At 44.4% G+C, this 24,820-nt stretch overlaps 1 protein-coding gene across 1 annotated transcript in view; it reads right to left on the bottom strand.

Annotated features, from left to right (window-relative positions):
* ITPR1 (inositol 1,4,5-trisphosphate receptor type 1) overlaps positions 1-24,820 on the bottom strand; it is a 360,426-nt gene that overhangs the window by 136,452 nt on the left and 199,154 nt on the right. The window contains exons 30-36 of the mRNA XM_055414365.2: positions 24,369-24,494; positions 21,215-21,415; positions 19,480-19,731; positions 17,520-17,645; positions 14,700-14,828; positions 6,163-6,283; positions 3,812-3,996 (exon numbers count right to left, since the gene is read on the bottom strand). Of these exons, the coding sequence (XP_055270340.1) occupies positions 3,812-3,996; positions 6,163-6,283; positions 14,700-14,828; positions 17,520-17,645; positions 19,480-19,731; positions 21,215-21,415; positions 24,369-24,494 (1,140 nt within the window). The remainder of the gene's footprint in view (positions 1-3,811; positions 3,997-6,162; positions 6,284-14,699; positions 14,829-17,519; positions 17,646-19,479; positions 19,732-21,214; positions 21,416-24,368; positions 24,495-24,820) is intronic.

The raw sequence follows: 24,820 nt of genomic DNA, 5'->3' as shown, positions 1-24,820 counted from the left end.
ACGGAAGCGCAGCCCCGGTGAGCAGCCTGGGCCGGAGGCACCCGCGGGAGGGTGGGAACATTCATTTCTGACCCGAGGCGTGACCGCAGACTAGGCTGGGTTACAGTAACCTCAGCACCGTCTGGTATGTGCCTCGAGTTATTAGACATTGCCCAACGGTTACCTGAAGCATTAGACCCTGATGCGGAAAACAGAGAAATAACACAGACATAACATCCTTCCCACCCGCTCTGTGCGATGGGCCTTAAGCTACCCAAGGGATCATTCCGTATGGTTTAAAATAGGATGCAAAAAGTACATTCGACCACATGGAAAGGCGTCTCCATTACAAGTGTAAAAAAAATGGCCAAACAATAGTATGGACTCTATGATCCACTTTTTATCAGCAACATTAATGTCTGAAGGATACACAGCAAACATTAAATCATCATTAGTGGTTTCCTCTGAGAGGGGGGATTCCAGGTGATGCCAGCTTTCTTCTATTTAGTGGGACTTGTGAGTATTGCCAAATTATTTCCAATGAGCATGAATTTTTCATATCATAAAATATCATATAAAAATGAGAACACAAATGAATGAACATGCTGTATCAACATGCTAAATACATGTACCCTGATAGCATGATGGTCTTCAAATGCAAAACACACAGCTGCGGGAAAGGAAAACAGAGAGAAGTTGAAACAGCAGCAGAACCAACACACAAACACCATATAAAGGCAAATGGCAGGAAACGGATGAGAAATTATCTCCAAAAGATGCTCACGTCTGCCGCCTGGCTTGCTAACTGAGAACCAAGCTACCGGCAAGCTGGCCAAGACGGGCAGAACACAACGCGCTGGGGAAGATCAGACAATTAACCAGGAAGCTTTGCATGGAGAAAGCCCATTTTAACTGCATTCATCTCAATTAGGGACCCAAATTTCATAGGTCCCAAATTCACAGAGAACTGAGTGATCTTCCATCTAGAAACTAAAACTTATAAATACTATTCTACTTCATCTTACATTTAACAAAATTTGTCATCACTCAATCATATTTAGGATGCATTCACGAATCAAACTACTTTGGGCAGGGGGCAATATTCCCAACAAAATTATGAGAGTACACTGCAACATCCCTTAGTTTGGCTTGACTTTCACACCACAGTCAGAAAGAGGGTCGCTTTGGCAAAATTCTTGGAGAACTTTGTCAGTTTCCCTAACAGTTCCCTCTGGGAAAGCACCCAATTTCCTCTTCTTCAACAGTGACTGGTCCTAGCTCTGGCAATCTGTTATCTATCTCCAGCTTTTGGACAAGCCTGAAACAGCTCTTCGGCATCGTGTTCACAAAATCTTGCATCTTTTGCCAGGCTGGAACTTCACATTGCGGTTGATTTGCATTGTATTGTCAAATGTAGAACATTCGGCAATCGGGGAGAGATCAACAGACAAAGATGGCAAAGCGATGGGCAGGGGGAGATGCCAGTGTTAAGTGAGGGGGATGTCTGAATGGGGGTTAATTATATAAGCACTTCATTTGCAAGTTAATGTTCTCACATTATGACAACTTTTGCCGTTCTGAGCAATCTCGTAACTGCAGGGACTCAGACAGACAATAACTCATTAGATAAATGAGGATCGCTTTGGCTACCGGCCAAGTCTTTAAAACAAGCACTGCCTAAACTTATGTATTTTATTCTGTTACCCAAGAATATGTGTAATGATCTAAGAAGAGCACTGGTGTGTTTCTAAGCCACAGGTAATTCAGTTTGAGCAGGAGAAAATGCTGTGTGTTCAACCAGTTACGAGTCTACAACACAGGGAACTTCCTCCTTCTAAACCACAGTGGGGATCAGGAAACACTCCATGGGGAATCAGGCTACCTTTAAGAAGTGGCTCTGTCATGACAAGGCTCAAATTCCTTCCTCGACCTGCAAAAGCCCTGCCCGTCCATCCAGCTCTGTGGGCTCCAGCCAAGCTAACCCTCCTTAGGTCTCTGCACCGTATTCTCCCCTGCACAATGGTCTCCTCACAAGCTCTTCCCTTCCCTTCCGTTCTTCCAGTCAGCCCCCTGTGCCCTGGTCATGGTTCCAACGTTCCTTCCCCAGCAATGCCTTTGTTGAGCACCACCCCCAGCTCCAGGCAAGATGAGCTTCCTCATCAGTATTTTTCATAGCACCGCCCACTCCTCTGCAGCGTCCGTCTCTCTCACCATGTTACTTCTATGTGTGACTTGCTCATTTTTTCCCTCCCTTCCAACACTGGAGACTCTATGAAGGTCAAGATTATTTCTGGCTTTGGCTGCTGTATCCCCTGTGCCTAGGGTGGGGCTGATGAATGCATCAATGAACTCATTTGTCTTTAGGTAACTTGTGTCACCCTAAGATTCATTTATTTCACTTATTAATGATAATTATTACGGTCATAAGGATAATGACCATAATAATATTAATAAGAGTAGGTCACTGATCAAGTGACCTGGCTGACTACATGCCAGGCTCTGTTCTTTGTGCTTTAAGTGTACTGCATTTTCCACTGCTGTACAAACACTGCAGGATAAATGATTTTGCAAGCTCTTCTTCATCAAATGGTGGTCTGTGTCCTTGCCCCTTGAACCTAAGAATATGACCCAAAGAATACGACAGAAAGGATGCCATGTGATTTCTGAAGCCAGGTCTCTAAGGCAATATAGCTTCTACTTATCTATCTCTCCAGACTTATCTTGGGACCCAGCCGCCATGTTGTGAGGAAGCCCATACTCTATGGGGAGGTTCCGTGTAGATATTTTAGGCAAGAGCTGAGGTCCCAGCTAACAATCAGGATCAACTGCCAAACATGTGAATGAGTGAGATTTCAAGTTGAGTCCAAACATAACCACCATCTGACTGCAACTGCATGAACGAACTTGAGCAAGAAACACCTTGCTGAGCCCAGTAACCTCCAGAAGAGTCAAAGAGTAAAATAATCGCTGTTGTCATATCTTAGGCAGGCACACGTTACTGGAACGTCTTAAGTCTCTTAATCTTCATATCAACCCCATGACGTAGATGTTACTATTAGATGATTTTACAAGTTAGGAAATTAGAGAAATTAAGTAACTTCCCTAAGGTTATGCATTTCTAAGCAGCGGAGCCACGATCGGGCACTGGCTTGAGATCATACTCTGCACCATGGCACCAAGCTCATTCGAAGGATCTGTGATTCTATAACCATGGTCCACATGTCATCTGCGAGGAAATCACCCGAGGTGCTTGTTCAAAGGAAGATGTTAGTATTACGGAGTGTGTTTAAATGTTTCACATCATCTAATCCTCACCACTCTCCCTCATAACAAAAGAGGAGCACGTCTCTTTGTAGGCACTAAGTAAACAGTAGAATCTAGCTAGAATTTAGTAACACTTTTGTTTTCATTTGGCTCGTTTTATATGAAACTCATCTCTAAGTTACGATTACACTTGTTTACATACTGATTCAAGAGGGCAAAATCCCAAGATGATGAGGAAAAAGGCGGGAGCTGTTACGCTCCTGTTCTAAGCACCCTCTTCTAACACTGATTTATTCTTTCCTAATAAGTGACAAGGGACTTCTTGAAAAAGAGATTTGTAAATCCATGCACAAGCTCTGAGGACCACGACTTTGTCGGGAGTGTTTCTGGGTCCCGAGGAGCTTTGCTCTCCTGGCCCAACACACATATCTGCATTTGACTACACACTCGTCACACTGATATCCCCCTGGGGCCAACCCTGGAATTTTCCCTGGCTCGAGGAAGCCCTTCAACGGGGGAGCCGCCTCGGGCTGGGTTGCGGGTCGCTTCCATCAGCGCTGGGCATTACCTGCAGCCTCTCGATGATGTTCCTGTAGTCCCTGGAAGCGGCCAGGACAGAGTCTCTGCGGGCGGCGTTGCGGGCTGTCAGCCGCCAGTTCATGGCGGTTTTCTGCACCAGGTTGTGGGACTTGAGGAAGAGGTTGTTGACTTGACTGTCCAAGTCCACGGGAATGGCAATGGCCCGGCTCTTGGCTGCACAGGAGAGACGGAGCTCTTGAGCCCACAGTGCTGATGAGAGACCCCCAGAGACGCAAACTCCCCCCGTCATCCCACAGGCAGGTGTGTCCATGCCAACAACGTCAGCGTGGATACGTGGTTCAGCTGAACCTCACTATCTGTGAGGTCAGGTTTCCCAACGCGAATTCTGAGGCCAGCAGCTGAGGAAAGTTACATGCTCCGAGGTCATATGGTTTAGGTAGGTCCAAGGGGCTTCTTCAATGAATGGCTTCTTAGGGGCTCAGATATATCTATACATTTTAAGATTTATGTAGACAGGGAACTCATCTGACCTGTAAACTGCTTTTTGAAAAATTCTCTGGTTTTGTATTCTTTCAACCATCTACAAAATGCTGTTTTAAGCCAAACATAGTACAAAAGACAACGTCTACTGTGACATACGCTATTCTGCCCATACAGGCTGTTGTTTTCCTTTCACCCTCCTTCAAAAAAAGGGCAACTCCAGTCTCATCATGAGAAAACCAGTCAAATCCACAAAGGGGGCGCATTCTACAGATACTTGACTAGGACACCTGAGGATGGTCAAGGCCACAGAAAATAAGGAAGGTCTGGACCCACTCGACAATTCTTGCCTGGAGAATCCCACGGATAGGGGAGCCTGGCGGGCTGCAGTCCATGGGGTCGCAGAGTCGGACACGTCTGAGCACGCACACACAAGTGATTGTCACAGACCAGAGGTGACTAAATGCAACGTGGTGGCCTACACGGCACTGTGCACAGTGAAGACCAAGTCTGCAAGTTTAGTTCACAGCAATAGGCCAATCTCAGTTTCTCAGTTTGGACAAACATAGCTGGGAATGCAAGATGCAGACATCGGGGGAGACTGTGTGAAGGGTACATGGGAACTCTGTGTTATCCTGGCAATGTTCTTATAAGTCTAAGTTTATTGCCAAATGAAGTTAATTTAAAAATTAAGTTACATAACCAGACGAACAACCCTTCTATCTGGGAGATCCAAAAACATTAAAAAAAGTAAGACAACTCTTGCCTGTCTTCAAAGCTCCATGCCAGCAGAAGCACAAAAGTGCTGGGATTCATGAGCTGTACAGTTTTCCTGGTCTACTGTTTCACAAACACCAGCCTTCTTTGCCTTTTCTCATCACTGCCAAGACTGTTGAAACATCCCCTCTCTCTGATGATCACTGAACTAGTGAACTCAGCAACTTGCCCCGCTTTTAATCAACAACCTCAACGGGCACCATCATATATGGGCAGAATGCAGGGTTATCTGGGGATCCCATCTCAGAGCCCTATTTTATCACGTCATGAACCTATAATAACGTACACCCTTTCAAAAGCTTAATCGCTTATTGTGAAATAGTGCCACGTAAATAATAAAAAGACACCAGTGCTTGCCATATGCATATAAAGGGAATTAGGCAGGAAAGACTGCGATCGGCAACAAGCCCAATGGACACAACTGCTCAACAGCGCTAAGAGCCCTACTCGTCTTCTTTGGTGTCTCCAGGGATCTAAAAAGCTACTAGAGGCAGATAGCCCTTCTCAATTTAGGAAGGAAGGTTTTCCCTTTTCATAGTATTTATGGGGAGGCGGTGGAACAGAGATCGACAAAATCAGGGTGAAGTAATGGTCATAACTTCCTTTCAGAGCTGCCGACAGGGGGCGATGCGGAAGGGGAGGGGGCAGGGGATGGAGAAGCTTTCGCACTGAGAGGCCGGAGGCAGACCACCATCTCTGACAAACGGTGTGCCCCAAAGTGGACATGCGCTTTGCATGAAAAAAAAGTTCCCATACGGTCAACTGTGTTTACCGGATTGAACAGATGACTTTCTCGAACGAGGGGCTTCCCAGGCCCTTGAACGCACTTGAGCACGCTGGAACTCGCCAAGACCTGCCTAACGTTTAACCATGCAGTGTGGCTTTTCAAAGCCTATCTTTCTTTGGGACTTGCTGGCTCTGAACTTTGGGAGGTGCTGGCTTGGAGACATGAAAGGAAGGTTTAAGAACCAAGAAGACTGCGCTTCCAGCCCTAGGTCTGCGGCCTCCGGTGGGAGGCAGCTCCGCAGAGCTATGGAGCTGGTGCTCTGTCCAGGGTGGCCTTGATCACTGCTGGGTGGCCCATTTCCACCATGTGAAATCCAAACCGAGGCGGAGTCTTACCTACGTCAGAGAGCACCCGGATGCAGCTCTCCACCGAGGCCTTCTGGCTCGGCATGAGCCAGTTGCAGTGGTAAACCCGGAACACACCCTGCAGCAGCTGTACAAAGACGGGCTGGCGAGTCTGCAAGAAAGAGGACAAGAGGGAGGCCGGTGAAGACATTTATTTGTGAGTGGCCGAGACACTGGTCAGAAGCAGACAATGCCCTGGACCACAGGTTCACAGACCCTTAGGCAAGAGTAGGAGGGGGCGGTTGGTGATGAACAGGATTCCAGAAGTGGCCGAGCCAACGGAGACAAGTCAGAAGCATTTTAAGGCAATGCATAAACTTGATGCTAAGTCTGATCACTGGACGGAGCAGTGGAATTGCAGCCTCAACGCTGGTATTCCTGTTTCATTACCAACTGGCTGTGTGATTGTAGGCAAGTCACTTTACTTCTCTGACCTTTAACTTCAAGCAATATATAAAATACAAAGATTGAGGGTGACGAACTCCCAGAGTTCTTTTCAGATGTTATATGAGTAGAACCTATATTTTTTAATCAGCCTTGATAAACTGGTAAGTGGATCTCACCTAGAATATTCTTTGTTTATTTCAGGCAGTGTCTCCAATGATAAAAGGAGATTATGGCTCTCATGGTGACTATGCACCTGCCAAGTGTTCATCTGCCACCGGTGAGTACTTGCAAGTTAACTGCAGAGGAAGATTAATCCCTTTCCATGATAGTATAAGTTTGTACTCATTTTAAAAGAAGTCAAACAATGACTTTAGCAATCTGACACTGACTTCCTGAAGGCATCTGCCAACTGTAATTCTGGCCTCCATCTGAAGCTATCTGCATCAGCGTAGCTTTAGACCTGCATGGCAAAGGTCACCGTGTACGACACACGACTCCACTCATCTGCAATTTTTAGGAGGATGTACTTGCATATCCCCTCTGAAACACAGGAGGACTTGATATAGCAAAGAAAAAAAGTACTGAAAATATACTGCAGAAGTTTCTTTGATGAAAGGAAAACAAGTTGTAAAGTGCCAGAGGCAAAGGAAGATCACTGTAAGAAATTAAAATGGGTTATGAGATCGTGTATATGTGGCATCTAAAAAAAAATGGTACAACTGAATATATTTACAAAACATAAGTAGACTCACAGATATAGAAAACACCCTTGCAGTTACCAAAGGGGAGAGGGATAAATTAGGAGTTTGGGATTAAAATATGCATGCTACTATATATAAAATAGATAACCAGCAAGGACTTAGTGTATGGCCAGGAAAATACACTCAATGTCTTATAGTAACCTACAATAGAAAAGAACCCGAAAAAGAATAGACAGTGTATATGGATAACTGAATCACTCTGCTGTACATCTGAAACAAATGATCAAATATACTCCAATATAAAATAAAAGTGAAATAAAAAAAAAACAAATCAGAGGCAGCAGACAAATGCCCACTCTACTGAGGGGACAGCACAGTATTCCTGAGGGGATGTCAGGTCTTGGTGACTGGGGCTGGTGTCACATCCTTGGAGAGTGGGCAGCCTTGGGTTTCAAGGCTGGACTGTCCTGGGGCTGAGGAAGTGGCGGCAAGTGAACCCACCCCTCAAGACCAATAGTGATGCCCGGTTCCCCTCATCTCCAGATCCAGGTAGGCCCACCCGTAGCTAAACAAAACTTAGTGTACCCAAAGGAAGTCAGATCCCTTGGACTGGAAGAGTCTGGAACAGTCCCCCAGCCTCCAGGTGGGGTTGCCACCTCTAGACTGTCACCCTACCCACGGAAGACAGAACCCTCAGTATAGCGGTGTTGCAAGGGTTGGGGTTTGTCTGGGAGGCGAAAAATACGGACAGAGAAGTAAGGAGACACAAGCTCCTGTGTCTAATTTACAAGCCACAAACCTGACTCTTACTAAGGCTCTGCTTGCCCAAGGAAGCCCAGTTGGGCATGAAGAAATGCTGCCGCCTTGTGGCCGTTTCTCATAACAACAACTTTTAAACGTGTGCTGATGGGCATGAAGACACACAAGGCCTGTTGGGCACGACGAAATGCTGCCGCCTTGTGGCCATTTCTCGTAACAACTTTAACAGGAGTGTGGATGAGCACTGAATATATAAATGACATCTGACCTCAAGAAATACCGTGGTGTAGGTCATCGAAAAATGGCAGATTTTTCTGCCTTAAAAAAAAAAGGCAGATTTTCCAGAACCCTATTTCAAGAGGTAAATCTTATACTGTTTAAAGAAAAATAAAAACACATGAAAAGATGCTCAACTTCACTAATTATTAAGAGAAATGCAAACCAAATCACATTGAGGTATCACCCCACACCACTCAGAATGGTCATCCTCAAAAAGTCTTCAAAGAATGGAGAAAATGATGCCTTACTATGCTGTTCGACAGAACAGAAATTGGTATAGCTACTACAAAGAACAACATGGAGAATCCTAAAAAATCAGAGCTACCAAATGATCCAGCAATCCCACTATTAGGCATGTATCCAAAGAAAACCTTAACTCAAAGACACAAGCACCCCAACTTTCACTACAATCCTGTTTACAATGGTTAGGACAAGGAAGCAACCAAAATATCCAGTGACAGGTGAACAGACACAGGAGGTGTGGTCTGTACGGACAATGGAATATGACTCAGGCATTAAAAACACACACACACAATGAAACAATGCCACCTGCAGCAATGTGGATGAACCCAGAGATGATAACACTAACCCAACTAAGGGAGAGAAAGACAAATATCATAAAATATCACTTAGAGAAGGAATCTAAAAATTGACTCATATGAACCACTTGACAAAACAAACAGATTTGAAAACTTTTAAAACATCTGACAGTTACCAGAGATAAAGGCAGGGGGTGAAGGATAAATCAGAAGGTTGGCATGTTAATATGCCATGCCATATACACAGTAATATAAACATATTTTAATAAAATAGACATCAACAAGGACCTACTATATATCACAGAGAACTCCGCTCCACTTAGCACTCTAACATAAGTGAAGAGTCTAAAAAGCAGATATGTTAATATATACAAGTGAATCAAATACAACAAGCACAACAATGTATATAAACTATACCCGAGGGGATCTTCCCAACCCAGGGACTGAACCTCAGCTCTTGTGTCTCCTGTATTGGCAGGTGGGTTCTTTACCACCAGTGCCACCTGGGAAGCCCATAAAAACTATACAGCAATGGATATAGTTAAAACAAAGTCAAATAAAACTGTGGTCAAATAAAAATTAAAAAGAAAGAAATGCCTATCATATCCCTGGAAAGAAAGAAATGGTGGAACATCCCTGGAGCCTGAGCAGGCTAGAGTCACAAGGCTGGACTGTGCTGGGGCTGAGGGAGGTGGGGAGATGTACCAGCCAAGAGACTCCCTTGGACCTGTAGTGCCTGGCCCCCCAGGACGGAACCACCATCCCCAGATCCAGGCTGGCCCTCTTAGACCTAAGTCAAAGCCAGTGCCTGCAAAGGATGGTGGACCTGCTGCAAACTCACCTGGTCTCCAGGATCCTGATGGTGGGGTTCCCGCTTCCAGCCTTCTTCCTTTGGGCTGCCCCATGAACCTGCCATCTACCTACAGCACCCTCAGCACGGCACTTCTCCAGGGCTTGGGATTTGTTTGGGGGTGGTGGGGAAGGGTAAGTGGGGAAAGGTAATGAGATACAAGCCTTTGGGTGTCTGTTCGGGCAATTTCCACTCTAATTTACAACCCAGAAATATGACTTTATCTAAGGCTCTTGTTGCCCAAGTTACATCAGTGGGGAATGAAGAAGTGCTGCCACCTTGTGGACGCTTCCCACAACTACAACTGGAAAACCCTTGAATCTGGGCGCTTAAGAGCCCTGCCCTCAAGAAACACTCTGTAGGAAGTGATTGAAGATGAATTCAAAACAGGGCCGACTCTCAGAAGCCAATTTCAAGCGCTAAATTATCCTCAAATTCTTTAAAAAGAAAACTCCCATGAAAACACGCTCAACATCCCCAATGATTAGAGAAATGCAAATCAAAGCAATGAGGAGGTTATTCCCAAGCAACAGTCATTAAAAAGTCTACACAGAATAAATGCTAGAGAGGGCCTGAAGAAAAGGGAACTTACTACGCTGTTGGTGGAAATGTACACTGGTAACAATCACTACGGGCAACAGTATAGAAATCCCTTCAAAAATTAATACATTTATTTATTTATTTATATATCATGGCTCCCATGAGATTCCAAGATTTCACTCCTGGGTGGACATGTCTTCAGAGAAAACCATCCTTCCAAAAGACACAGGCACCCCAACAATATTTGCGGCACTATTCAATAGCCAAGGCACGGGAACGCCGAAATGACCATCCACAGACGAATGGAAGAGGCTATGCTACATATACCCAACGGATTAAGACTCAGCCAGAAAACAGGAGAAAATCCACGCCATTTGCAGCAACAAGAATGGACTGTGAGGTGATCACACCAGGTCCAGTAAGTCAGACAGAGCAAGACAAACATCAGATACCACTTATACATCACATTTCAAAACTGATCACAGTGAACCGACGTTCAAATCAAAACAAGACTCACAGACAGGAAACTTAGTTAATGAGGGGGAAGCTGGGCAAGCGGTAAGGAGAAATTAGGAGGTTGAGATTAACACAGTGATATTCATAAAACTGATGATCAAGGTGGACCTACTGGAAGCACAGGGAACTCTGCTCAACCTCTGTAATAACCTACATGGGAGAAGAATCTGAAAAAGAAGAGCTAAGAGTGTGAGTGAATCAAGTTGCTGCAGAACTCAAACACACGCAACATAGCGAATCAACTGTACTACAAGAGAAAAAATAAAAATGAATGAAAATAAGTCCTACTCTGAACCCGTCAAACCTCAGTGACCCGGGCTGGCGTCACATCCCTCGAGCCTGAGCAGGCTTGGGTCGAGGGAGCTGGGGAGGATGCACCAGCTGATGAGGCCGCCTTGGACCTGTAGTACTTGGTCCCCTCTGATGGAACTTGAGATGGGGACTCAATGGCCTAACTTAAAGGAAAAAGAATCCTTCAACTAAATGAATTCAATTGAGCCAACATTTACTGAGCATCTGCTCTGTTCCCATCTGGCACCTGAATAAACAAAAGATGAGTCAAGCCACCAGAGCAACTGATTCCTAATTTCCTATTCTAATGGCCAATCTGGCGGCACCAGCTCATGCAACCTCTTGGGCTAATGAACATGGCTGCCCAGCACCTTCTGCCTGAGATTCTCCCCTGTTTAGTTCTCAAGGCTCTGTTTTGCTCATGAATTCCATCCTGAGGGCAAGATAACCCCTTAATCTCCCTCTGGCCTGTTGTATAATCTGTCCTTAATTATCTGTGCTCTGCCCGGGTCCTTTCTAGTCTACCTCTTCTTTATCCTGCCAAGACGTGCACTAGCAAGTGTTGATACTTGGACTTCACAGTTCCCTTCTCCTGAGTCTACACAATTCATTTGCTCACTCACCAAATGAGCACCTCCCAGGGGCCAGGCATGGTGCTCAGGATAAAACAGTATCTGAGACACGTCTCTGCCCCCCTCACCCCACTCCCTTGCAGCTTGCAGTCTAGCAGGACACAGTACAAGCTGCCAGTTGTTAAGCAACTACTGTGTACCAAGCATTGTGCTAGCTATTCGTAAAAATTAATTCTCCCAGTCATCCGCAGGTCATATCAGGTCATCATCCCAGTCATACTATAACCCTGTTTAACATGTAAGAAAAGGGCTCTGAAGCTCTGAGATCTCCCCAAGTTCACAGAACTGGGAAGGACTGGAACCCAACTCTGTCCTGCTTTAAAAGCCTCCAAAGATTAAAAAAAATTTTTTCCTTATTTATGGCTGTGCTGGTTTTCTGTCACTGCCCAGGCTTTCTCTAGCTGCAGCAGGTGGGGCTGCTCTCTAGTCGGGCTGTATACAGGCTTCCCACTGTGGTGGCTTCTCTTGTTGCGGAGCACAGGCTCCCGGGTGTATGGGCTTCAGCAGCTGTACTCCCAGGCTCCGTAGGTGTGATGCATGGCTTAGCTGCCCCATGGCATGTGGGATCTTTCCAGACCAGAGATGGAACTCACGTCTACTGCATTGGCAGGTAGATTCTTTACCACAGTGCCACCCGGGAAGCTCCAAAAGGCTTCAGAGTTCTGTCATTCCTCCCAGAACCCACATTTTCAGCCGCCCCTTGGACATTCCACTGGTGCCTTAAATGCAACAAAACTCCAAGTCCACCATTTTCCTCCCCCAGCAACACTGGTTAAAGAAAGGAAGGAAAGATACAAGCCATGGGAGGAAGGAAGGAAGGAGGAAGCTACAAATCTAGCTGAGGAAATAAGACGCAGGCTTTTCAGAAGATAAATAAGACAGGTTAGGACAGCTTCGAAAACAGTATTGCTTCAAAATAATTATTCTAGAAATCCAGCCTGGACTATGTATTTTAATTATACTTGGATGACCAGGGCCTCGCTCCAGACATAAAAGGTTGAAGTTGATTTCTCTGGTCACTCCTGCCTAATAATTGGGTTAAACGTGGTTTCAGAGCAAGGGCAATGGCAGGACCAAGACCAAAAACCCAAAACACAAATTCCTGTTTCAGTTCACTTCAGTTCAGTCGCTCAGTCGTGTCAGACTCTTTGCGACCCCATGAATCACAGCACGCCAGACCTCGCTGTCCATCACCAACTCCCGGAGTTCACCCAAACTCATGTCCATTGAGTCGGTGATGCCATCCAGCCATTTCATTCTCTGTCGTCCCCTTCTCCTCCCGCCCCCAATTCTTCCCAGCATCAGAGTCTTTTCCAGTGATGTTTCCAATTACTTTGGCTGACATTGACATGTGCTTTTGCAACACTGTTTCACAGTCTCTAGGAGAACTGGAATTGCCTCATAGCAATGGTCACTTTTAATTACAAGAGAAACAAGTTCACCCTGATTAACCAAAGCAGTTGGCTCTGAGTAGAATGGCTCTTGGTAAGGCGCACATTTTGGCCTCTTAACAACTCATGTGCTTGGGATCTAACAAGTTCTTATTCCCCAATGACACAAAAACCATGCACAGACACTCTAAAGGTGGTATTCTAACTTTATGATACTTTAGAGATAACCAAAGGCTAGCAGATAAGCTAAATTAAACAGGTTACCAACAGTTCCTAAGAAAACATATCTCACTAAAAATTCCAGAGTTCAAGTTTTAGAGTCAGATCTGGGTTGAAATCATGGTTTTGCCAATTAGCAGTGGTGACTATGGTTAAGGATGGTAATTTAATCCCCTGAGTCTCAATTTGTTCACCTGCAAAATGGGGATGATACCATGAGTACTAAATTAATATGAACTTCTCTGCATGAGTAACAGAATAGCATTATCTAATGAACGTACCAGTGATACATACTGACCGTGAATCACTCTTCTCTTGGAGAATTTACCTTAATTAAGGTTATCTGTCTACAATTCAACCAGGCTGGACCACGCATCAACCCCAGGACACCCTCCATCTATATGCATGACAAGGATGGTTACTACTGCTCTTCTGGCCACTGGAGACCAAGTCCTAGCTTCATTCTGCAGGCTGTGTACACAGACCCGCAGTAAGACTCCCACAGCCAATGACCCAGACCTCAGTTACAGAAAGAAAAGTGACTTTTCCAAGAATAATGAAAACATCTCCCAGGTCCACGGGTTCACATTTGAAACTCTCAGTACACTGACAATCAGCCTGCAGGGCTGCTGCACAACTCCAGGAGGCGCCAGTGATCAGCACGTGCTGGGGCTGGTGGAATGTGGTAGCTGTAGTATCAAGGCTCAAGGGTGTCTCATTCCCACTGGCCATGTACCCCTTCTGATTAACTGTAGGCACACATTTGGGGTTATAGTGGAGATTCCCAGACATGTTTTATTAAGTGTTGGACTTTCCTAGTGGTCCAGTGGTAAAGAACCTGCCTGCCAATGCAGGGGATATGGGTTCCATCCCGGATCTGGAAAAATCCCACATGCCACAGAGTCACGAAGCCTGTTCACTGCAACTGAGCTTGTGCTCCAGAGCCCAGGAGCCGGAACCGCTGAGCCCACGCACTGCGCCTATCAAAACCCCGTCACAATGAGAAGCCCGAGCATGGCAACTAAAGAAAGCCCGCGTGTAACAACAGAGACCCAGTGTGGCCAAAAATAAAAAATATATATAATTTTCTTAAAAAGCGTTAACATACTACCACTCATTTGAAAGCTGCTCGTCTTGCTAAGGTTGGAGGTCAGGAATCAACAAGATTAAAGAGGGGGAAAAAGAAGGCATTTTCAGGAAAAAAATCAACAGCCACAGAACCATCTGATACAGAAAACCATGCTCAGGTACTTCATTGTCCATGCAATTCCTGTAAAAACCGTTCTCCACGAAGAGAAAGGCATCTCTTATTAATGCTTCGCAGAGGGCCAGCTCGTCCACAGCCGCTCACTCCAGAATCCGCACCAAGTCCATCTGCTGAGGATCTCCTGGGAATTACCTGCATCCTTGTTCGTATTTCTTACCTGCAAAGTCGTACTCTGGTCTGAGAAGGGGGAACTGAAGAACGTGGTGACAATGCTCATGACAATTTCGGTGACATACTTCTCCAGAATTGAGTCTGCGTGTTTCCGGTCACTCGTGTTGTTACAGGCCTGGAGGACAAGTCAGTGCTTTAGACCTTGTACCAAAACCTTCAAGTTCCTTGTAAAATTGAGAAATCTATGCCTATTTCTGCTAACTACCCTTAACAAAAAAGGCAAAAGCCTGCAAGTCAGTGTTTCTCCTCTTAAGAGAGAACAATTAGGGACTTCCCTGATGGCCCGGGGGTTAAGACTCCATGGGTTCCAAAGCAGGGGGCATGGGTTTGATCCCTGGTCGAGGAACTAAGATTCAGCATGCCATGTGTGGTGCAACCAAAAAATAAAAATAAATGAATAAATAAAAGAGAACAATGATTTAAAGAAAAAAAAAAAGAATCATGGTAAAAGAGAAACAGATCAGCCTGGATATCATGGTGAAGAATTATAAAACATTAAAGTTGGCATGGGACCTACAAGGCCATCACTTCCTAATTCCTACCAACTTGTGGCCAATCTAAAGCCCCCAAAGGCACTAACAGGCTTAATACCTACAGTTGCCTACAGGTACCCTAAAGGTAAACTGTTTAAGTCATTCATCGTCTCTAGGTCATAGGTAACCAATGCATATAATCATGACATTTAATCAAGTACTACCACTGAGGTCCACTGGGCAGGATATTCTCCAAACCTACAACACTCCTCTCCATTCAGCGAAAACTCTACTGAGCCACAGTACCGCTGAAAACAGTGGGCTGTGACTCAGAATAACTGTCTGTGTAAGCTGAGGGGTGAAGGGAGACCTAGGGTTTCACCTGGACTTTAGATAATTTTGCTGCTTAGGATACGATTACACATTTAGAAGAACAGGTTTAAGAAATTTATTTACTTATTTTTTGACCGCAACACGCAATTCGTGGGATTTGTTTCCCACTCAAGGACTGAACCTGGGCCCTTGGCAGGGACATCGAGAGCTCTAACCACTAGACTACCGAGGCACTCTCCCCAAATATTTAACATCCATTTTATTACCAAACTCATTAGCCCTCTAATTTGAGAAATAAAATCACATGTCATGTCATCGCTGAGTCGTGTCCGACTCTTTATGACCCCATGGCCTGTAGCTGACCAGGGTCCTCCGTCCGTGGGATTTTCCAGGCCAGAGTACTGGAGTGGGTTGCCATTTCCTTCTCCAGGGGATCTTCCTGACCCAGGGATCGAACCTGGGTTTCCCGCATTGCAGGCATATGCTTTTACCCTCTAAGCCACCATTATGAAGTAAAGGATAAAACCATCAAATTTTATTAACTGTCATGTTCTGAGTCCAGTGATGAGCAGTTGGTAGACACATCCAAAAGTGAAGTTAGCAATGAATTTTAAACATTTTTGAACAACTTAAGGCAGGGATGAGCCAAGTTAAGGGCTGGTGGCTTTTTTATAAATCAAGTTTTACTGGAACCCAGCCGTGCCCATCTGTTTACATACTCTGTGGTCACTCTCACGCTGCCAGAGCAGAGTTGAGAAGCTGTGACAGAGGCCACGTGGCCCACAGAGCCAGCCATGTTTACTATCTGGGTCTTCACAGAAAACTTTGTTGAGTCCTGATTTAAAGAAGCAAAGCAGGATTTCCATTTCAAGCCAAACCCCCAGATTTATGGGATTAAAAAACTAGGAAGAACTTGAGATTAAAATATATACATATTTAAATTATATATATATATCAACCCTGAATACTCATTGGAAGGACTGATGCTGAAGCTGAAGCTCCAGTATTTTGGTCACTTGATGTGATCTGCCAACTCACTGGAAAAGTCCCTGATGCTGGGAAAGATCAAGGGCAGAAGGAGAAGAGGGTGTCAGAGGATGAGATGCCTGGATGGCATCACTGATCCAACGGACATGAACTTGGGCAAACCTCGGGAGGTGGTGAGGGACAGGGAGGCCTGGCATGCTGCAGTCCATGGGGTCACAAACAGTCAGACATGACTGGGTGACTGAACAACAATATATATCTGTGATGCCAACACTAGGGTATTATTAAACACGGTCCTTGATAAGAAGGAAATTAAGTTCTTGTAGGCTCCTTGTTTTATACTGGTAATTGCACAGTCAGGAGAAAATGCCACATTCTATGATTCTACAATGCACTTTTTTTTTTTCCTTTTTAGCATCACAATGTTTCTGAAATTGGGATTCATTTCACAATTATTCTGTGAAGGACTGAGTTACTTTCCCCAACCTGACCACCACACAACTCCTATTAAATCCATGATGTGCCTTGTAAGGGTGTAGTCCCATGACTTTCAAACAAATGTTAAGTTCACTGCAAAACCAAATCAAGACTACTGAAGCCATCCCGAAGGCTGGGTCAGGAAATCAGCAGGTGGGAAGGTGATGTGATTTGAAGGATCCTTGACACCAGATCTTAGGAGATAAATGCTCACACTCAGGAATGCTCTCCTTCGAGGAGACACTCATTGTCAAAAAAGACAAAACTTTATAAATCTGATTTTAATAAATCAATCCATAAAGGACGAAATGAAAACCAGAAATAACCTACCCTCCCTGAAGCTTGATGAATAAAATCTATTCTCAAGCTAGGAGTAAAAGATCAAAAGAAATAAGATGCAGTAAAAGAGCCAAGTACCTCCTTGTGCCACCAATTAGCAAGCTGTAATGACGTGACTGTCATCCCTACGTCTGCACAGGGAGACCCAGACCCACACGTACCCCTTCCCCTGCCTCCTTAGTTCCAGAAAGCCTTACCCTGCAGATGTCAACAAGGAAATTCTCAAACAATTTCCACATGTGATTGCTGGTATAAATCTCCTTCATTTCCACTTCCGTATCCACATAGCAGTGATTCAGGAAGTTAATGTAGGCAATTTTCACCTGAAAAAGAGAAACAGATTTTTCTGTAAAAATCAACTTATTCATAGTACATGTGGGACTGACGATTTCCCTCAAATTAACAATGACAAGAACAGACCAAGATGGCCACTCCATTTTCTCTTGACCACTGAATTTCTGTGGCTTTTTGATGGTCTAAATTCACCAAGATGAAATTTGACAACAAAGTTTTTGAGAAGAGAAAACGTTCATGACTTCCAGGTAAAGAATGAAACAAAACAGTGACCACAGAAGATGGAGAGGTTTGACGACATTAAAGTTAAGAATTTCTAGTCATGAAATGGCTCTGTTACAAGCGTTAAATGACACAATTTGAGAGAAGCTGTTTGCAATGCATATCTCCACAAGGAATTCTTACAGATCTGTGTGTGTATGATGGACATGCCAAGGAGAGAAGGGGGAAAAAAAATGATCTGATATTTAATTAAAGGAATAATAAGTATCAAAAACAATACATGGAAAGGAGCTGAATCTCATTTAGTAATCAAGAAGACAGAAATGAAAACCACTATGAGATATCACTATACACCCACCAGACTGGAAAATAGTAAAGGCATGATAACAGTAAGAGCTGGCAGGATTTGGAGGAAGGAGTGGTAAGAGCTCTGTGGTGAGGGGCAGCTGAGGTAAAACTGCTGGAAGGCACTTCACACTATCAAGTCAAAAGAAAGAAATGCACCTTGCATGACACAGCACTTCTAAGTGTTCACCCTGCAAAAATGTAATAACTTTTCCACAAAGTAGTCTAAAAACAGTACATATTTAATATATACTACATAATCTATGCTGTGCTGTGCTTAGCCGCTCAGTCGTGTCTGACCTGTTGCAACCCCATGGACTGCAGCCATCAGGCTCCTCTGTCCATGGGATTCTCCAGGCAAGAATACTGGAGTGGGTTGCCATGCCATTCTCCAGGGGAACGTCCCAAACCGAGAGATCAGACCTAGGTCTCCTGCATTGCAGATGGAATTTTTACCGTCTGAGCTACCAGGGAAGCCCAAGAACACTGGAGTGGGGAGCCTCTCTCTTCTCCAGGGGATCTTCCCAACCCAGGAATCAAACCGGGGTCTCCTGCATTGCAGGCTGACCAGCTGAGCTACCAGGGAAGCCCACATATGCGCACTCTCTCTCCCGCTACACACACACACACATATATAAACGCATATGTTCATACACTAGTAAAATAAACTAATACTATATATTTTAAAACACAAAGAAGAAATACATATTGCGTGATCCATTTTTTTTGTTACTAGTTAATGTATATGAACAGGGAAAACAAAAACTGAAAGGATTTACTTCAAAACCCTAACAGGTATTTATTATGGGTGGTGAAACTGTAGACTACTTTCCATTTCTTACTGGTTACCTGCAGTTCCTGAATATTTTAAAGCTGTCATTCATGATTTTTGCATCGCAAGTTTTTGTTTTAAAGAATAAGCCTGTTAAGTTTTACACTGGTGTGAACTGTCTCTCCAGCCACCCTTCATCTCATTTCTGAGCAGTCCATTCAGCTCAATGCTCCTGTTTCAACAGGTGAAACGATTAGTTCCAGAGCTGAAACCCTGCAGCAGTTTCCTGTTCTTCCTCAAGGAGACAAAAAGAAAGATTTACTTCCCCTGTCATTCCTCTCACACAAAATCAAGGCTCAAGAGGATGCTGCGGTGGCCACTGGAAGTCTCACGGCTAAGTGAGCCGTGGGTGTCAAAGCTGTGAGGTCCCAGCTGGGTCAGCTCCCATCCAGCCGCGCCCCCCACACACACCATGTGGAGACACACGAGCAGAGCCCACCCACGCCGGGGACACAGGCGCTCACCTCGGGGATGCAGTCCTCGTGTGTCACCACGCGGACGATGTCATCCAGCGGGAGCAGGGAGTTGCACTTGATCTCCGTGTAGACGTTCTTGCCTTCCGTGCACACGGCCAAGAGCTCCACCAGATGGATGTGGTACATGAGGGGGCTGTTCTCGTCCATCCGGTCCCGCTCGGACCTCATCATCTGAATCAGGGTCTGGAAAGAGGCTCTGTCGTTGTAGAACACGAGGACATCCTCTCCTGAGTTAACCAGCTGTGATTGGTGACAGAACGAGACTTGTTTATAGCACAAGCTTGCTGGGATGGGGAAAGCATTAAAAAAGAAATCTATTCACACAGAAAGAGATGTTCTGTCAGCATTTACCTTCCAAATCCAGTTGCATTTATATTACTGAACTCATCCACACTTCATTCATTTTTATTACTAAACAACTAAAAAATTCAGCAGCAGCATTTTCATTCAGATATAAAAATATCCCAGCAGTCCTAAAACATTATCAGGGGAAGAGAAAGTCTACATACCAGCATCCATGTATCAAGCAAAAATGTAGATTCCAAGCCTGCCCTTGTATTTCCCCTAATAATTGGGCTATGATTTTTTTCTTTTTAAAAATGTTCCCATCTCCTTTTAACGCTTTATAAATATTTTTCTTACAGCTCTTTCATACACTGCCTTATTTATTCACAATCACAAATAATCCAATTCTAAGTAAGATACACCTTCCTTTCAGCACTCAAAGAGTCAAGGCATTCCTATTCATAACTTGTCTGCTGGGGACTGGGGATTCTCATTAATCTATGTAAGAATTAAGTGCTGAAATTATTCAGCACTGCAGAAAAATATGAAAGATCCATAAAAGGCTGACACAGAAGTCAAAATAAATATGGTCAATATTATTCACTTAATAACAGCTAACCTTTATGAACTGAGAATGTTCCCACAATAGCTTACAATACCAACTGGAGCAGCAATTCAAATAAATGGTAGCTACCATTGTCACCTTTCTCTCATTTAACTAGGCTATAAGTTTCTCAATCCTGAATCACATGGCCTGGGACATGGAACAGAAGACATTCATATCCCAGGTCAAGCCAACACTTTTAACGACACTATACCATCTTTCACTGAAATCATATATGTAGATAAGACCATAACTCCAAGTGTTAGCTGGATTTACCTCAGAGTCCATTTATTTTTTAGAGATAGAAAGATGACAGCAAGCACCTACAGAAGCTGAAGTCCTGAGGGTGACAGAGGACCCTCCTGGGACAGACGGCATCCATGGGCACTGACATCTGACAGAGACCCAAGGGGGACTTTGCCCCGAGTCTACTGACCAGCTTCTCGTGAAGCATCAAATAACAACATTCCCAGCTAGTTAGTTATTTTTTTTTAAGTTATAGAATTCACAAGAACTTCTTTGGCTCAAAGGATTCTATCCACATTCAACCTCGATTCACTGTATTTTGGTTCAATTTTCTTGGGGTGTTTTACTCTCTCAGAAGAATCCTAGCCAATGATCCTTACAATAGATTTATTGCTATGAAAAAGTAGATTGGACTCTTGGCTGTTTCTACAGTTTAAGCTCACATACACTTGCGAGTGCACACACATACATTACTTTCTTTCTTTTAATGACCCCTGGACACGGTGCCAGGTCACACAAATAAAATTAAATAATTGTAAGTTCCTGCAGAACACCGGATGAAAGCATTTAGAAATACACAGCTGTCACCTCGGCCATGACCATGTCTTGGCACTTCTTGATGAATTTCCCTTCAGCCTTGACAATCGTCTGCAGGAACTTGATGTACTGGACATTCCGACCGTGAGTCTCGATGCAGTGAACAAAGTGCTGGACGACGCGCTCGTTGATTTCGCTGCACAGCTGGAAGTTGTTCATGAAGATGTGCTGCATCGTGACGGCTTCCAGGATCTGACGCGAGAGCAAGGGCACAGAGACACGGTCAAAGGAAGGGCCAGGCGAGAAGGAGCCTACCCCGGCCCAGGCAGAGGGGCATTCAGCCCCGCCAAAGCACCTTCCTCCATTCTCGCTCCTGTTAACTCAGCTTTTTCAACCACGTGTAATAAAACCACAGGACAGTAAACAAATCATTAGTTTTCTGCTGAATGAATTTCAGAGGGAAGCTCAGCACCCAGATTAAGAAACAAAACAGACCCCTTTATGGCCCACTCTCTCCAAGTTTAACAACTATTTTGACTTCCACAACCACAGATTAGTTTTGCCCAGTCTTGAACCTCAAGCATCCTCTTCTGCCTGCCTTCTTTTGTTCCAATTGCAGTATTGTCATCCGTCTTGTTGTATCTGTTACTAGCTTATTTACATTCCATTGCATGAATATACCACATGCATCTACCTGTTCTGCGGTTGATGGCCATTTGGGGGAGTGGCTAAGCAACTAAATCACCACCACCACCACCTGTCTGAAGGGTAAGTAGTGACACAGTTCTTATGACATATGTGATGAACAGTGTCACTCTGAACATTCTTCTAAATGTCTTCTGATAAATGAAACGTATGCATTTCTGCTGGCTTTATACTCAGGAGTAGAATCGTTGGGTTGCAGAGTTGAGATACATTTGGCTTTAGAAGATACTCACAAACAGCTTTGAAACAGATTAGATTAACAATTTACATTCTACATTACAGCTACTCCACAGTCTTGCCAATACTGAGTAATCTCCATTTTTTAATTTCATATTTTGTTGTAAGTATCTTCTTTGATTTGCATTTCTCTGATGATGAACCATGTTGAGGGCTTTGTGATGTTTGTTGGCCATGTGGATAATCTCTGCGGCAGAGCGTCCCATTTTAAAGTTTTTAGCTCATTTGAAAAAGTGGGCTGTGATTTTCCTCACAGACCTTCTGGAATTTGTTACTTCTAGTGGGTGTGAAGCTGTTCCTGGACTTCAACACTGTGAATGTTTTCTCTCTGTGGCTTGTCTTTGCTTACTCTTTGCAGTGTCATTTGATGAATAGACGTTCTTGATTTTTTTAAAGGATTTTTTATCTTGGACCATTTTTAAAGTCTGTATTGAATCTGTTACAATATTGCTTCTGTTGCTCATGTACTGGTTTTCTGGCCAACAGGCCTGTGGATGGGATTGTAGCTTCCTGACCAGGGACCAAACCCACACCCATTGCACTGGAAGGTGAAGGCTTAACCCCTGGACCACCAGGGAAGTTCCACATTAATTTTTTCAAAAAGCCTGATTTGTTGATATTTTCCTGCATGACTAGTGCTCTTTGCATTCAGTGTGAGAAAAGTTCCTTTCCAAAAGGTCATGAGGATATTTTCATGTTTTCCTTCAGAAGCTTCATTTTCTACTTTTTATCCAGACTTACTGAGTTATTAGGTTTAATGACTGGTGTGAGGTAAGGGGCTTTAACCTTTTCACCTTTTGCCTTTTCTTTCTGTTAACATGACAAAGATGGAATATGACTCTACAATGCAGCAGTTCTTTTTCTGGAAAGCTCCACAGTATGGATGAGTATTTCTGTGTTTGTGTGTGTGCATGTGAGTATGTGCTAATGTACAAGGCTGGCCTTTGCAGTACTGCTCACGAGCCAAAAACCAGACACTGCAGAACTGTCCATTAATAAGGAAATGGTTTCAAAAGAGTTACAGCCGTTCTGTGCATGTGTGCTCAGTTGCTTCAGTCGTGTCCAACTCTTTGCGACCCCATGGACTGTAGCCCACCAGGCTCCTCTGTCCATGGGATTCTCCAGGCAAGAATACCGGAGTGGGTTACCATTTCCTCCTCTAGGGGATCTTCCCAACACAGGGATCAAACCCGTGTCTCCTGCAGGCAGATTCCTTTACTGCGGAGCCACCAGGGAAGTATTTAGCCATGAAAATCAATGAGAAAAATGTATATATCTCTGACTTACAAAGATAGCCAAGATGTTGTAAGTGAAAAAGGCAAAAAAAACCACACCAATGTGTACAGTGTACCATCATTTTCCTATATAAAAAAAGCATAACACATATGTAATATATTAAAAACATATGTAATTAAAATGTAACATAATTATGTTGTCCAGTTCAGTTGCTCAGTCGTGTCTGACTCTTTGTGATCCCATGAATCACAGCACATGAGGCCTCTCTGTCCATCACCAACTCCCGGAGTTCACTCAAACTCATGTCCATCGAGTCGGTCACGCCATCCAGCCATCTCATTCTCTGTCGTCCCCTTCTCCTTCTGCCCACAATCCCTCTCAGCATCAGAGTCTTTTCCAGTGAGTCAACTCTTCGCATGAGGTGGCCAAAGTATTGGAGTTTCAGCTTTAGCATCAGTCCTTCCAATGAACAGCCAGGATTGATCTCCTTTAGAATGGACTGGTTGGATCTCCTTGCAGTCCAAGGGACTCTCAAGAGTCTTCTCCAACACCACAGTTCAAAAGCATCAATACTTTGGTGATCAGCTTTCTTCACAGTCCAACTCTCACATCCATACATGACCACTGGAAAAACCATAGCCTTGACTAGATGGACCTTGGTTGACACGGATGCATTATGTTTTGTGTAAATGTAGAAAACGTGATGCACGCCCTCAGAAGGATGTGGCTGGACAGTAAGAACTGGTACTTTGCTATAGCTGCAGTTCAGTGTAATGAGGAATGCTCAGAGAAAATACATTTATCTTGCATCTACCACCTCTTCCTCCCTCCTTCTACCTTTCTTCCCCATAAAGTATTTACGTCCTCCTGAAAACCGATCAAAATGTTCCCCGTCGGAATGAAGGTTGCATCATAACAAGTCCCAGTGGCCACAACAGCAAAAGAACAAGCTGTTCTCCTCTCTTCCTGCTTCCACCCGCCGCCGTCCCCCTCCTGCACAGAGTCCCAGACAGGCCTCCAGTCTTACCCCTGGGTTTAGAAACAGGTTTATGTGTTTGTGGAGCAGAGCCTGATTCTGCTGGTTGCCGGCGCAGAAATTCTGAAGAAATTCATGAGCCAGCCTCATTATCTCCTGCATCTTGGTGTCTTCAGCCTGTGAGGGAGAAGACAGACGAAAAACAGGTTGAAGACCCAGCTATGCCTTTGGCAAGAGGTCAAATGGAGAAAGAAGTGATCTCTAGGCCAGGAGGCCAGGTTCCATGATGTCCCCATCCCCTCGACTAATGTGGGGCTCCGGGGGTGTTTCAAGGGGCTGGCTGCATAAAAACATTGGGGGGTGCTGCACCGCTGACTCTTGCAGAGAAGTCAGAAATTTGTCTATGCTTCATGGAGGAAAATGAATTCTCTCCCACTGGCCTTGGGCAGTCAAAGTGAAAGTGAAATCGCTCAGTCGTGTCTGACTCTTAGCGACCCCATGGA

This window comes from Moschus berezovskii, chromosome 24 (genome assembly GCF_049115385.1).
Source record: "Moschus berezovskii isolate FMDL1 chromosome 24, NW_MosBer_1.0, whole genome shotgun sequence".
NCBI lineage: Eukaryota > Metazoa > Chordata > Mammalia > Artiodactyla > Moschidae > Moschus > Moschus berezovskii.
Note: the sequence above shows the minus strand (reverse complement) of the source record. Positions and strands in the feature narration are given on the sequence as shown.